The 13,750-nt window shown below is 40.2% G+C and overlaps 1 protein-coding gene across 1 annotated transcript in view; it reads right to left on the bottom strand.

Annotated features, from left to right (window-relative positions):
- The window catches only part of LOC124612687 (ATP-dependent RNA helicase DDX51), a 153,140-nt gene that overhangs the window by 108,208 nt on the left and 31,182 nt on the right, over window positions 1-13,750 (bottom strand). Inside the window, exons 3-4 of the mRNA XM_047141022.1 lie at window positions 7,038-7,188; window positions 6,771-6,901 (exon numbers count right to left, since the gene is read on the bottom strand). Of these exons, the coding sequence (XP_046996978.1) occupies window positions 6,771-6,901; window positions 7,038-7,188 (282 nt within the window). The remainder of the gene's footprint in view (window positions 1-6,770; window positions 6,902-7,037; window positions 7,189-13,750) is intronic.

The raw sequence follows: 13,750 nt of genomic DNA on the forward strand, positions 1-13,750 counted from the left end.
CTACCTCGTCCTGTCGGGATGCAGTCAAGTCTCGGTCACATACAATGGGAAAGATCAAACCCTGCAATCTTCTTAATTGGGTTGAGAATGAGATGGGTGTTGTGGCATGTGTGTTCATTCCAGTGCACTTTCCCCTTCTTGATGACACTGAAGATACCTGTGATCCACCAATGGTCATTTACAATGACTTCAGGTGCATAGCTGCTGAGTTCTGGAAAACACTACTAGGAACTGAGTGAGGTCTTAAGGTACTCTTGTCTTATTAAAAATTTGCAACTTACCAGCATTTCTTCAGACATCCAGAGAACTGATATGGAATAAAACTGGTATCTGCTGAATTGCAGTTGATCTGATGGTGATAGTAATTGTCCTCTTTCAGAAGACGTACATCCATCTTATTTGCATGTGCACTGCTTTCCCACATATGGGCTCAATATTCGGCACCTGAATCACCTTCTGCACAGTCCAAGGATTTGTTAGCAGCAGATCTTCACTCTTCACATCTACCAATGTAATCTTCATTTCTTTGTACACCTTGCATCCAATGTCTTTCATAATTTGGTCTATGTATCTTAGTCGCTGTCTTCCTTTAGATCTCTTCCCATTAACATGCCCTTTTATTACTGTGTTCAGGATTCCATTGCGTCTCATCATATGGTCAATAAGTTGCACTCCTCTCTGGGCAACTGATTTCCACACACTTCCCAGTCAGTCTTTTAATGATCTCTTTGTCTGTAACCACGAGAGACAAGTTTATTCTGAGCACATGCAGCTCAAAAGAATTTAGTTTCTTCTCTTGCTCAGTCAGCAGGGTCCAGGTTTCACAGTCATAATATGCCACACTCAAAACATGCCACAGCGTATGTTTTGAGTGTGGCATTTTATGACTGTGAAAACATATTATGTTTTCTTGTTTTGACGCTGGTGAATTTTAAGATCTACTTCATCTTCTTGTTGAAGTAAGTTTTTGCTTTTGACTTCTGCATTGCTCTGTCCATCCCTATTGATCTTCCTTACTAAATATGTAAATGAGTAAACTTGCTCAAGTAGGTTGTTGCTTAGATAAAAAATTTGGACTTCAGCTTGTTCTTCTTTATCACGAGTCATAATTTTTCTTATTGACTTATTTATCCATTTTTATTAACATGGCTTCAAGATTTTGTACTTTCAGCTAGGACAGCTATATAATAAGTATATTTTAAGATATCTATTGTTTGACAATATATTGTACACATGTCTGTGGATCTTTCCTGATGCTTTTAAGAGCCCATTTAGTACATAGGTTAAACATAATACTTGAAAATGCATAATTTTGTTTGTCTTTCCATCAATAATAACTGTCTCTTTTTTGATAAGGTTCCATATTATTCTTCAATATTCATAGCCTATTCCTGCTTTCTTAAAACCACAAATGATTTGTTCCATTTGACATTATCCAAGTCTTTTCTATGCACATAAAAGCTATAAATGTAGTTCGGATCATTTTAGGAGTATTGCTTCTCTGGTTACCCCGTTTTTCCCGAATCCAAGCTGATCTTCTGAAAGTGTAGCTTCAATTTCTTATTCTATGCATTTTAAGAAAAGGAAAATTGCAGCTTTTTTGTCGCCCCTTTGTTTCTGGATATTTTGTGGAGTAGATGACACATTTATCAAAGTAGTTATGGGAAACTTTAATCGCATCAAATAAAAATTGTAATATCATGTGTGCCTCTTTATTATCAAGATGAAACATTGCAACCTCAAGTTTACTTGGCTTTGGCTACAGTACCAATTAGCACAGTACTAAATTCAGTGTGGCAAGGTCACTTGAGAGTGTACTCCTAGAATGAGTAATATCTTTGTTCTGTCATCTTAATGTCCAATCAGGTGTGAAACTGATTTTCTTGGAGTTAATAGCTGGTATGCCACATACATGCAAATTAAACACAATGGGAGTCAGAACTGCCTCTTGGGGCATAATATTGTTCAGGGTCCTCCACCTGCTAGCTTTTCCATTCACAGAAATGCTGTTGAGTAGAACTGCTAGCTTGACATGGAATTACAACTGACTTCAGTACAAACAGATCAAAACGAAAATTTCTGTTCCGACACTGACAATGTTGAGTGTTTATGGAAAAAGTTCAAGGCAATCGTAAAATGCGTTTTAGACAGGTACGTGCCGAGTAAAACTGTGAGGGATGGGAAAAACCCACCGTGGTACAACAACAAAGTTAGGAAACTACTGCGAAAGCAAAGAGAGCTTCACTCTAAGTTTAAACACAGCCAAAACGTCTCAGACAAACAGAAGCTAAACAATGTCAAAGTCAGCGTAAGGAGGGCTATGCGTGAAGCGTTCAGTGAATTCGAAAGTAAAATTCTATGTACCGACTTGACAGAAAATCCTAGGAAGTTCTGGTCTTACGTTAAATCAGTAAGTGGCTCGAAACAGCATATCCAGACACTCCGGGATGGTGATGGCATTGAAACAGAGGATGACACGCGTAAAGCTGAAATACTAAACACCTTTTTCCAAAGCTGTTTCACAGAGGAAGACCGCACTGCAGTTCCTTCTCTAAATCCTCGCACAGACAAAAAAATGGCTGACATCGAAACAAGTGTCCAAGGAATAGAAAAGCAACTGGAATCACTCAACAGAGGAAAGTCCACTGGACCTGACGGGATACCAATTCGATTCTACACAGAGTACGCGAAAGAACTTGCCCCCCTTCTAACAGCCGTGTACCGCAAATCTCTAGAGGAACGGAAGGTTCCAAATGATTGGAAAAGAGCACAGGTAGTCCCAGTCTTCAAGAGGGGTCGTCGAGCATACGCGGAAAACTATAGACCTATCTCTGACATCGATCTGTTGTAGAATTTTAGAACATGTTTCTTGCTCGAGTATCATGCCGTTTTTGGAAACCCAGAATCTACTATGTAGGAATCAACATGGATTCCGGAAACAGCGATCTTGTGAGACCCAACTCGCTTTATTTGTTCATGAGACCCAGAAAATATTAGATACAGGCTCCCAGGTAGATGCTATTTTTCTTGACTTCCGGAAGGCGTTCGATACAGTTCCGCCTGATAAACAAAGTAAGAGCCTACGGAATATCAGACCAGCTGTGTGGCTGGATTGAAGAGTTTTTAGCAAACAGAACACAGCATGTTGTTATCAATGGAGAGACGTCTACAGACGTTAAAATAACCTCTGGCATGCCACAGGGGAGTGTTATGGGATCATTGCTTTTCACAATATACGAGGGCGGTTCAGAAAGTAACCTCCGATTGGTCACAGTGCGGGTTGTGGGGGGAGTAGCGACGCCATCTGTGCGTTCACGCACTCAACAGGTCAGTCGGCATCAAGCCATGGTTGAGTGAACGTCGTACCTGCGCTAGTTTAGTTTTTGTGGCAGTTTGAAATGTGTGCTGCAATAGAAAACCCCGCCAAATGTGAAGTGCGTGCTGTCATAAGGTTTTTTACAGCCAAAGGATATTCTGCAGCAGCTATTCATCGTGAGCTTTGTGCCGTGTACGGACCAAGAGTTATGAGTGAAGGAGTTGTCCGTGAATGGGTACGTTTATTTAAAAGTGGACGAGAAAACGTTCATGATGAAGAGAGGAGTGGTAGACCATCATTGGTGACTGACGAACTCGTTCAGACAGTTGATGCAAAAGTTCGTGAAGATCAACGTTTCTCAATGTCGGAGTTGTCTACTGGTTTTCCACAGATTTGTAAGACTCTCTTGTACGAGATAGTGACAGCAAGATTGGGTTACCGTAAGTTCTGTGCACGATGGGTGCCCAAAATTCTTACCAACCACCACAAAACTCAAAGAATGGCCTCTGCATTAGACTTTCTGTCACGTTATGAGGACGAAGGAGAACCATTGTTAAACAGAATCGTGACCGGCAACGAAACCTGGATTAAGTACGTGAACCCTGAGACAAAAGAACAATCAAAGATGTGGGCACATTCAAATTCGCCTACCAAACCAAGAAAAGCCTCGCAAGATTTTTCTGCCAGAAAACTGATGGTAACGGTGTTTTGGGATGCCAAAGGGGTGTTGTTGGTGGAATTCATGGAACGTGGTACGACCATTAATCAAGACGTGTACTGTGAAACAATAAAAAAGTTACGACGGGCTATACAGAACAAACGCCGTGGTATGCTGACTTCCGGTATCGTTTTTTTGCACGATAACGCCCGTCCTCACTCTGCTCGCAGAACAACGGCCCTTCTTGAGTCCTTCAAGTGGGACGGTATCAACCATCCACCTTACAGCCCAGACCTGGCGCCAAGTGATTATCACCTCTTCATGCATTTGAAGAAATGGCTCGGGTCACAGCGGTTTGATGACGATGAAGAGCTCAAAGATGCGGTCACAGGCTGGCTCCAGGCACAAGCGGGTGATTTTTATGCAGAAGGAATTTCAAAGCTTGTGAAGAGATACGATAAGTGCCTCAATCGCTATGGAGACTATGTAGAAAAATAGTGCAAAGATGTAGTTGTAAGATGTATATATTAAAATATTTTTATTTAACTTGGTGTATTTTTTTAAATCAACCGGAGGTTACTTTCTGAACGGCCCTCGTATTTAAATGACCTAGTAGATAGTGTCGGAAGTCCCATGCGACTTTTCGTGGATGATGCTGTAGTATACAGAGAAGTTGCAGCATTAGAAAATTTTAGCGAGATGCAGGAAGATCTGCAGCGGATAGGCACTTGGTGCAGGGAGTGGCAACTGACCCTTAACATACACAAATGTAATGTATTGCGAATACATAGAAAGAAGGATCCTTTACTGTATTATTATATGATAGCGGAACAAACACTGGTAGCAGTTACTTCTGTAAAATATCTGGGAGTATGCGTGCGGAACGATTTGAAGTGGAATGATCATATAAAATTAATTGTTGGTAAGGGGGGTACCAGGTTGAGATTCATTGGGAGAGTCCTTAGAAAACGTAGTCCATCAACAAAGAAGGTGGCTTACAAAACACTCGTTCGACCTATACTTGAGTATTGCTCATCAGTGTGGGATCCGTACCAGATCGGGTTGACGGAGGAGATAGAGAAGATCCAAAGAAGAGCGGCGCGTTTCGTCACAGGGTTATTTGGTAACCGTGATAGCGTTACGGAGATGTTTAACAAACTCAAGTGGTAGACTCTGCAAGAGAGGCGCTCTGCATCGCGGTGTAGCTTGCTCGCCAGGTTTCGAGAGGGTGCATTTCTGGATGAGGTATCGAATATATTGCTTCCCCCTACTTATACCTCCCGAGGTGATCACGAATGTAAAATTAGAGAGATTAGAGCGCGCATGGAGGCTTTCAGACAGTCGTTCTTCCCGCGAACCATACGCGACTGGAACAGGAAAGGGAGGTAATGACAGTGGCACGTAAAGTGCCCTCCGCCACACACCGTTGGGTGGCTTGCGGAGTATAAATGTAGATGTAGAAATCTTCTCTTATAGTGTCACAGGCTGAAAGCTGAGCTGATTTGAGGCCTCTCTCAAATTGATTCCATCAGTGTGTGTTTCTGATCCTAGCAACTGACTTATTCTGTAACCATCTTGTTCGATTGCGATTATTTTATCAATAGTCTCTTGGATGCAAACAGAATTCGCCTATCCAGTAATTTATAAAACACTGAGTACAGAGGTCAATAGTAACCTGAGTTCCTTCCAGGCATGGTTTCAAAACTGTGATTACATTATCTTCCTAAAGCCACTTAATATTACTATTACTAGTTTCTGTTGGAATAACAAAATTATTTATGTGGATGAGCCTTGACTCAGCCAAAGTCATACCAGGAGGACATCTGGCAGTATCTGAAGGGCAATTACCGTTTGAAAGATCCAACTGGAACAAACAAACAAACTTATGAGTGCATATGCAGAACCATTGGAATGCGACTTCACTCTGATCTGCAGTTCTAGGCAACTTTTCTGAACTCTCTTCATTTCCTAAACCTCACCAGTCCTCTTTCTTCACCCCATTTTCTTCCCCTTCAACCCTTCTGCCAGAAGAAGGAGCCACTGGCTCTGGAAGCTTGCAAATATCAATACCTTTATAAATGTGCAGTCTCTCCAGTCTATCCAATAGTTCTTCCGAATAAAATAATTAAAATGTACTTTAGCTGTTATTGTTCCTTCTTTTACACTGGACTTGTTAAACCTATTCCTTCTCTCTTTCTAACAATTTATAAACTCATGCCCAAGATGTTGCAGGGTGAACACTGCCTGTATTGACATCTCAGTAGATATTAACAACGGGAAGCAGAGAACCGATATTTTATGCATTGTACTGAAGTTAAAACAGATAAACAGAACTGATGAAAGTTTAAATATTTATGCTTCTCAAGTTAAACTGAAATAAAAAATAGAAATATGTACATTAATGATACATTTTGTCATAACCTTCATTAAAATTATTTCGAAAATGCAAAAAATGACTGTTACTCTCTTCAGATTTCTTTGCCTACTCATCAACACCGCTACAGAATTGGTAGGATGCAGCAGTGTCAGTGTGGCTCATGGTCCACTGAGCACTGAGGACCAGCACAAGAAAGTAAGTGGTGGAGGGGGACGGGCGGGTGGCCTTGTACAAAAGGCTCAAGAAATATTCTTCTAATTTACTCCTCCAGCGGCCACTAATGCTGCTCCCAGTATGGTATTAATTTTTTATATAAAATGAAAATGCTGGATCCAAAAATAGTAGTAATTTTTTTTATACAAGGGAAAACTATGGAGAAATGTAGAAACTCAGAAGTATATATCTGTATACCTACTCACCTGCACAATGGGAAGAACAAATGCCAGTGTCTTCCCACTCCCTGTCGGGGCTGACACGCATATGTCACTGGGCCAGTACATTGAAGGCTTGTTGGCAGATGAAAGCAGCCATGGAATAACCTGTGCTTGAACTGAAAAGTATTAATTTTTTATGTTAGTGAAATAAGTAACCACAATTTATATATTCATAATTTATAATAATTCTTAATATGTATGCGTGTACATAAAATTACACTCAACTAAATGTGTACAAACATTAGTACCAACCAGGAAATAGGTGTGTAATATGATTTTCTTTCATCTCGGCAACAATATCCTCATCCAATCCGCCAATATCATCGACCGTTGTGTGAAGTTCTTTCAAGTTAACAGAAACAACTGAAGGATTAGCCAACCAAGATGGAAGCACACGTTTCACCTGCAATGAGGCCAGATATAGGAATGAAAATGATTCTAGATAAGCACCCTAGGAATTAAAAGAATTGGTAACACTTGACAGGTCAATCACCGAGACTTCTGTTTGGAAACAGAGGTTCACAGATACACTTTGTTTTACTTTATTTACATTTAATTTTTTCAAGACTAGATTTGGGGTTGCAGCCCCATTCTCATGCGCTCTGGAACTTCCCTTTCCAAAACAAATGCTTTAACAGCTATGGACCTGCAAACAGAATTCTCTTCCTAAAAAATGGAGAACAGCACTGACAGGACACATTTCTGAAAAAAAAGTGAACTTTCCTACCATATATAAACAACTTTCTGTTGTTTACATAGCATGTAAGTGCTTCCAGTGAATTTTTCACATCGATACAAAGGGTACACCCACACAAAACTTCCTGGAAGATTAAAACTGTGTGCCGGGCTGGGACTCGAATGCAGGACCTTTGCCAAGTGGTCTGCCGTCTGAGCTACTCTAACACGACTCCCAACCCTTTCCCACACACACTTACTGTCACCAGCACCTCATCTCCTAATTCCAAACCCCACAAAAATTCCCTTGTGTAGCTTGTGGAACTAGTGCTCCTGAAAAGAAGCATTCTTCAGAGACACGGCTTAGCTACAGCCTGGGCGACATTGCCAGAATGAATTTTTCACTCTGCAACTGACAGTGTGCTGATGTGAAACTTCTCGGCAGATAAAAACTGTCTGCCAGTATGCGACTCAAACACAGAACCTTTGCCTTTCGCAGGTAAGTTATGCAGAACTTGTATGAAACTTAGAAGGTAGGAGATGAGGTATTGGTGGAATTAAAGCTGTCAGGGTAAGTCAAGTGACAAGCTCGGATAACTCTGGCAGCAGAGCACTTGCCCACGAAAGGCAAAGTCCTAGCCCTGGACACTATTTTAATCTGCCATACCGGCAAAAGGGGGTTGGATTAATGTGACAGTACATGCAGGCCTGACAAAATGCAAACAGCCAGAAGACATACCAGAAACAAATGCACAAAAAGAGCCACTTTGTGAAGTGCCATAGGCTGAAAGGAAGAAAGAAATGACTACTGCTAGAGAACAGTGAGATTTCTACGTGCCTCATTTGCACAGTAGTGTTTCTATGGGGAGTTACTGATGAAATGCACTGAAAAGCAGCTGTTTTCAAGAGTACACACACCACTGCTACAGGAGCTCACAGCTCACAGGTCTGGGACAATCTCTCACAGCCAGTCTAAAGGGTGTGCCCTCAGCACTTTGTTGGACATGGAGACACTCAATTCAAGAGTGACACTGCTCCATACAGTTAATAAAAACACTGAAGGGCAGGTAGAGGGTGTCATCTGATTCATTATGACTTTAGTAGAGCAGCAACTGGATGGGTTGAGGTCAGTCAAAGTATCACCACCACTGCAAATGCAACACGAGCGGCACAATGTGTGATCCCACAACTGAAGCTGTCACCTAGCCAAAGGTCTCTTTAAGCACCACATACAGCAGTCTACCAGGCACTGTCATATTGGAAGTGATAAGCCCTTGTCTACCTCCAAACTTTTGCAATGCCATTCAGAGGGGGTTCACAAATTCTCGATTACATTGAAACTTAGCATTTTATGCATATGTATAGTAGTGCCAGAGGTTGGACAGGGGCGGGGGCGAGAGTGGGAGCAGGGGGGGGGGGGGGGCACAGTGAGGGGGAGGGGGAATTCTGGATCAAATTCCCATAACTTTGGATCTGTAATTGACACACAATTAGCCATAGCCAGTTGCAACAGAAAGAACACACCATCCCCTCCCACAATGTAGGTTCATACGTGGCTACCATTCCAAGTATTCACATTTCCACCACAAATATTTCACAAATGTGGACAATGTTGCACTACATGATGGGAACCAGTGACATGTCTGCTACCTATTCCCAGCTCAGACTGCATTGGTGTACTGAATAGTGTAACTGAAATCACAAGCTCTGGTCCTGGATATCTTGTGGCACAGTGTAAGGGGTGATTCTCATATCAGTTAGTCTGAAGAATGGAGGTAACAGTTAAAACAGACTCAAGGGGGAGGGGGATGGGATATAATATTAACGAAGTTGTTAAAAAAACTTAATGGGGTTCACCCAAAAGTTAAATATATGGTGGAATTTGAAAAAGAAATGAGCATTAAGTTTTTGGATCTTACTATTCAATGCAGCAATAACAAGCTTATGACTGACAGCCATCTTAAACCAACATGCACCGACACACAAAAGAACATAAAAAACCTATTTAGATCCTTGATCCATAGGTGTATCAAACTATATCTAAATTAAAGTGCTTCAGAATGGGAATTACATATATTTCTGCAGGTTGCTTAAAACAGAAAAGAAAAGGGGGGAACTGCAAGGCATTGAAAGAACTTCTGAATAATGACAAACCTATTTCTCTAATACACAATGGTCCAAAATGTGAGTGCACTGTTAGAAGTTTTACAGATGCAAAAGTTAAAGTGCAGTTTCATACAACATAGAGGTGAGTGGACTTGTACAAGGTAATATAGGAAGCAAAGTGAGGAAGTTTTCAGAAATGGACATCTATAAAATTGATTGTAGGGATAATTACTTCACTCAGAGGGGCAGAAATTTTTTGATGAAGTTCAGAGAATACTCATCTGACCTGTATTGTTAATACAGGTGGACACACACTGGGTCCTCTGAAAATGATCTATAAATTTTGAACCAAACTCTCCAAAGCGCTGAAGGAACTCCGTAGAAATTTATTAAACCTTTCGGATCCACTGTTGGACTATGTCTGACATCACGATTTTCTGTTACAGCTCCGATGCTGGATGATGTCTGACATGTTTCCATCATTGTGCCATAAATAAGACTTGGGGAGAGTGCAGTGAGTAGAAAAATTGGACTGTACAGGGTATTTACTACCATTCAACTTGTAGGCAGTTTCTCCATACTTTTGACATCTAAATTTACATATGGTTTTTCCATGTCGAGTAGTCCAAATTTGGAAAACACCCCCCCCCCCCCCCCCCCATCATCTACAATTCTGTTCAAAATTGGCATTAAGAAGATGCCTTTACATGTTATAAATAATTCCACAAATTCTTGGAGCTCAATATTTAATACTCGAGCTTTCGAAGCATTTTAATACAGGGCTGCTAAAATTTTGCAATGGTAATGCAACAGTTTTCATCATTTTTTTAGGTGATGACTTTCACTGAATAGTTGAACTCCATTATTAAGAGTTAATGTATTAGTACAATACTTTGGATGGTACAGTTTTAAGTTTTGGTATAGTATTCACTTAAGAAATTTCACTGAAACAAAAAATTCAAAGTTCAGGTACAATTATTTCTTGAAGCAAATGTCACAGAAAGCTGTCTTTTTGGGTTTTTACTTTCTATTAGTTTCTCTGCAGAATACGTAAAATTTAGCTTTCAAGAGTGGATTGTTCTTGGGATAACTGGAGGCAAAGTTTACTCCAGAAAATTCTTCCTTGATATTTAAACAATGGAAAATTGCTGTAATTGTGCCTATCTGTGACTCAGCATCTCTGCTATATGGTGAGCAGCAACTTTCCTTTTCATAATATTGTTCCTTGATATTTAGGCAACTTTGAACCTATACACTTCTGCCATCAACTGTGTCAGGGCGATCTGCAGTATTATGAACACTGAACAAATTTTCAACTGTAAAGATTGCTAAAATAATTTATTCATATAGATAACCAGTTTCAACAATGCTCTGTCACCATCTTGGAAACTGCAGAAGTGGGCTAGAAGAAATGCTAGGATACAGCACACATGATTATATCCAAGATTTGAAAATGAGACATAGCAACATCTCAATGTTTACATCATTACACAATTATTAAGAATTTTTATAAAATGTTTTTTAAAAATTTTCTATGATAATATAAAAAGTATGTATAAATTATGTTTTATGAATGTTGCACATGATTTTAAAGGCAGTTTTTTTTTTTTTAAATTTAGTTTACTAACTGACTTATATGAATTGACATATGTAATTATATGGAATAGTAGATCAATGCCTTAATCTGAGGTGAAATGATAATATCAATTTGTATTAAACTGTGCCATGTGACGTACTTACATATCACTAACAATGCTGGGATGTCTCAATTGTAAAGTGGTGATGAATGCGAGCACTGCAATTGGCACAACAACATGTATGTGCACAACTGTTATTTTTTTTAAAAACTTACATGCTGTATTCTAATATAGCTCATGATACCAACATGGACACACACTGTATAGCTCAATTTATTGTACTGAAGGAGAAGGTGGTGTAATGATGTAAGCATAAGCATGTTGCTATTCCATGCATTGCAAATCTTGGATATAATTGTGTGTGTTGTTATGTCAGTTGCTGTATCCTTGCATTTTCGGTCACATCTTTTGCAGATCCGAAGATGGCAACAGAGAACTGCTGGAACTGATCAGCTTTATGAATAAATGACATTGTTAAACAAGGGTTGTACTTCTGATATCAAAATGCACAATTCTAAACAAACTGATCATGGGAAATTCAATCTGGAAACATAATTTCATCGTCAGGGATACTTTTTTTGTAATGTGTACATATTTACAGTTTGTGGCAAGCACAGGGACGTTATAGCGAGAAATATGCATGTTGCCGGAAACAGTAGTGACAATTTCTTGTTCGACAACAGGTGGGAAGCAAGGCAGACGTCAGCTGATCACTCCCTGCCAAACATCTGTAGTGAAGACACCTGCAGTCGCTCATAAGCTAAGAGGGCATCACCTGATTGCAGAGAAAGCTGTAAAGCTTCACGTATCTTAGGGGCAGGTGCAGCGATGTTACTATGGTGGTGTTGACCATAATTAGTGTCATTCTTAACAAGTGTGTGTATTGGCTGAAAAGTAACTGATCCACCATATTTCCGAGCACAGTTGAACTTACAACATTCTGTATTTAAACTGATTTACTTTGGTTGTTTTTACACACCAGTGTTGCTCTAATTATCTAATACTAAAATAATACAGGTGTAGTATTAAAAAGGTATTTTTAAATTTTCAGAAGATGCCATGTCTTTGGAAATATCAATATAAGCCAGACAACTACTGTTAACATCTGTGGGAAGTCCATCTATGTCAGAAATAGGAAGAAAATTTCAGCAGTCATAAAGAAATAAACATTACTTTGGAATAGAGGCAGGACACCAAGATAAGGAATGGACATCACATTTCTGTAGTGCTAAATGCTACGGCAAACTAATTCGACAGTGGAAAGGTGAAGAAAACATGGCGATGTTTGCTGTGTCCACGGTAGGGAGGGAGCCAAAGGACCAAGTTACTCACTGTTATTTCTATCTAACAAAAAATCGAAGACGCACATTGTTTATCCAGATCTACCTTCAGTGGAAATGACAGTGTAGCATTTTGACAGCCTTCCAGTACCTTCAATGGCTCCAGATCAAATTCAGAGTTGCGATGACGTAAGCAGTGCTGAAGAAATTGCGTGTACTGCAACAGATATCCTCTATATCACTGCAAAAGTGAGACATTGCCACTTTTACTAACACAAGCAGATTTAAATGATTTAGTGTGTGATCTCCAACTAAGTACACAAAAGGTGCACCTGCTTGGTTTGAGAGTATGTGTGTATAATCTACTCTAGCAAAGTACTAAAATCAGTGAGATTAGACACAGAAAACGTGCTTTATTTCTTGTTTCGTAACCGAAAAAGCACTGATGCTTTGCAATGACGTTGCTGGCCTAATGAAGGTGCTGGCTGAACTTCACCTACTGTTCACAGGTGTGGAGACATTTCAGAGATGTATTGAAAACTGGTCTAATGGGGGTTTTGCTCCACAATAGAAATAAAATGCCCTCTGTTCCAGTTTCTTACAACCTCCTTGACTAAAGAGAATTATAAATGGTCATGACACACATTCTCACTATGTGAAAAGGAAATGTCCTAAGCGGAAGTTGTAAGTGGGCGAAAAGAATGTGCAAAGTGAAAGTCTGGTAGATCCTGAAGATATACTACTTTCATCACTTCACACCACACTTGATCTAATGAAACGATCTGAAAGGACCATGGATCCAACAGGCAGTGGATTTGCATATCTAGCTTACACATTCGCCCCTCTTTCAGCTGCAAGAATAAAGGAAGCTGTATTTGTGGGCCCACAAATCAAGGAGCTGCAGAAATATGCAAATTTTGAAGCATGTTCAGCAGGGGAGGGAGGGAGGGAGGGGGGGGGGGGAGAGAGAGAGAGAGAGAGAGAGAGAGAGAGAGAGAGAGAGAGAGAGAGAGAGAGAGCATGTCATTGTCAATGGAGAGAAGTGTTCCGAAGTAAGAGTGATTTCAGGTGTGCCGCAGGGGAGTGTCGTAGGACTGTTGCTATTCATAATGTATATAAATGACCTTGTGGATAACATCGGATGTTCACTGAGGCTTTTTGCGGATGATGCTGTAGTATATCGAGAGGTTGTAACAATGGAAAATTGTACTGAAATGCAGGAGAACCTGCAACGAATTGACGCATGGTGCAGGAAATGGCAATTGAA

The sequence above is a fragment of the Schistocerca americana genome, chromosome 4, assembly GCF_021461395.2.
Source record: "Schistocerca americana isolate TAMUIC-IGC-003095 chromosome 4, iqSchAmer2.1, whole genome shotgun sequence".
NCBI classification, from domain to species: Eukaryota; Metazoa; Arthropoda; class Insecta; order Orthoptera; family Acrididae; genus Schistocerca; species Schistocerca americana.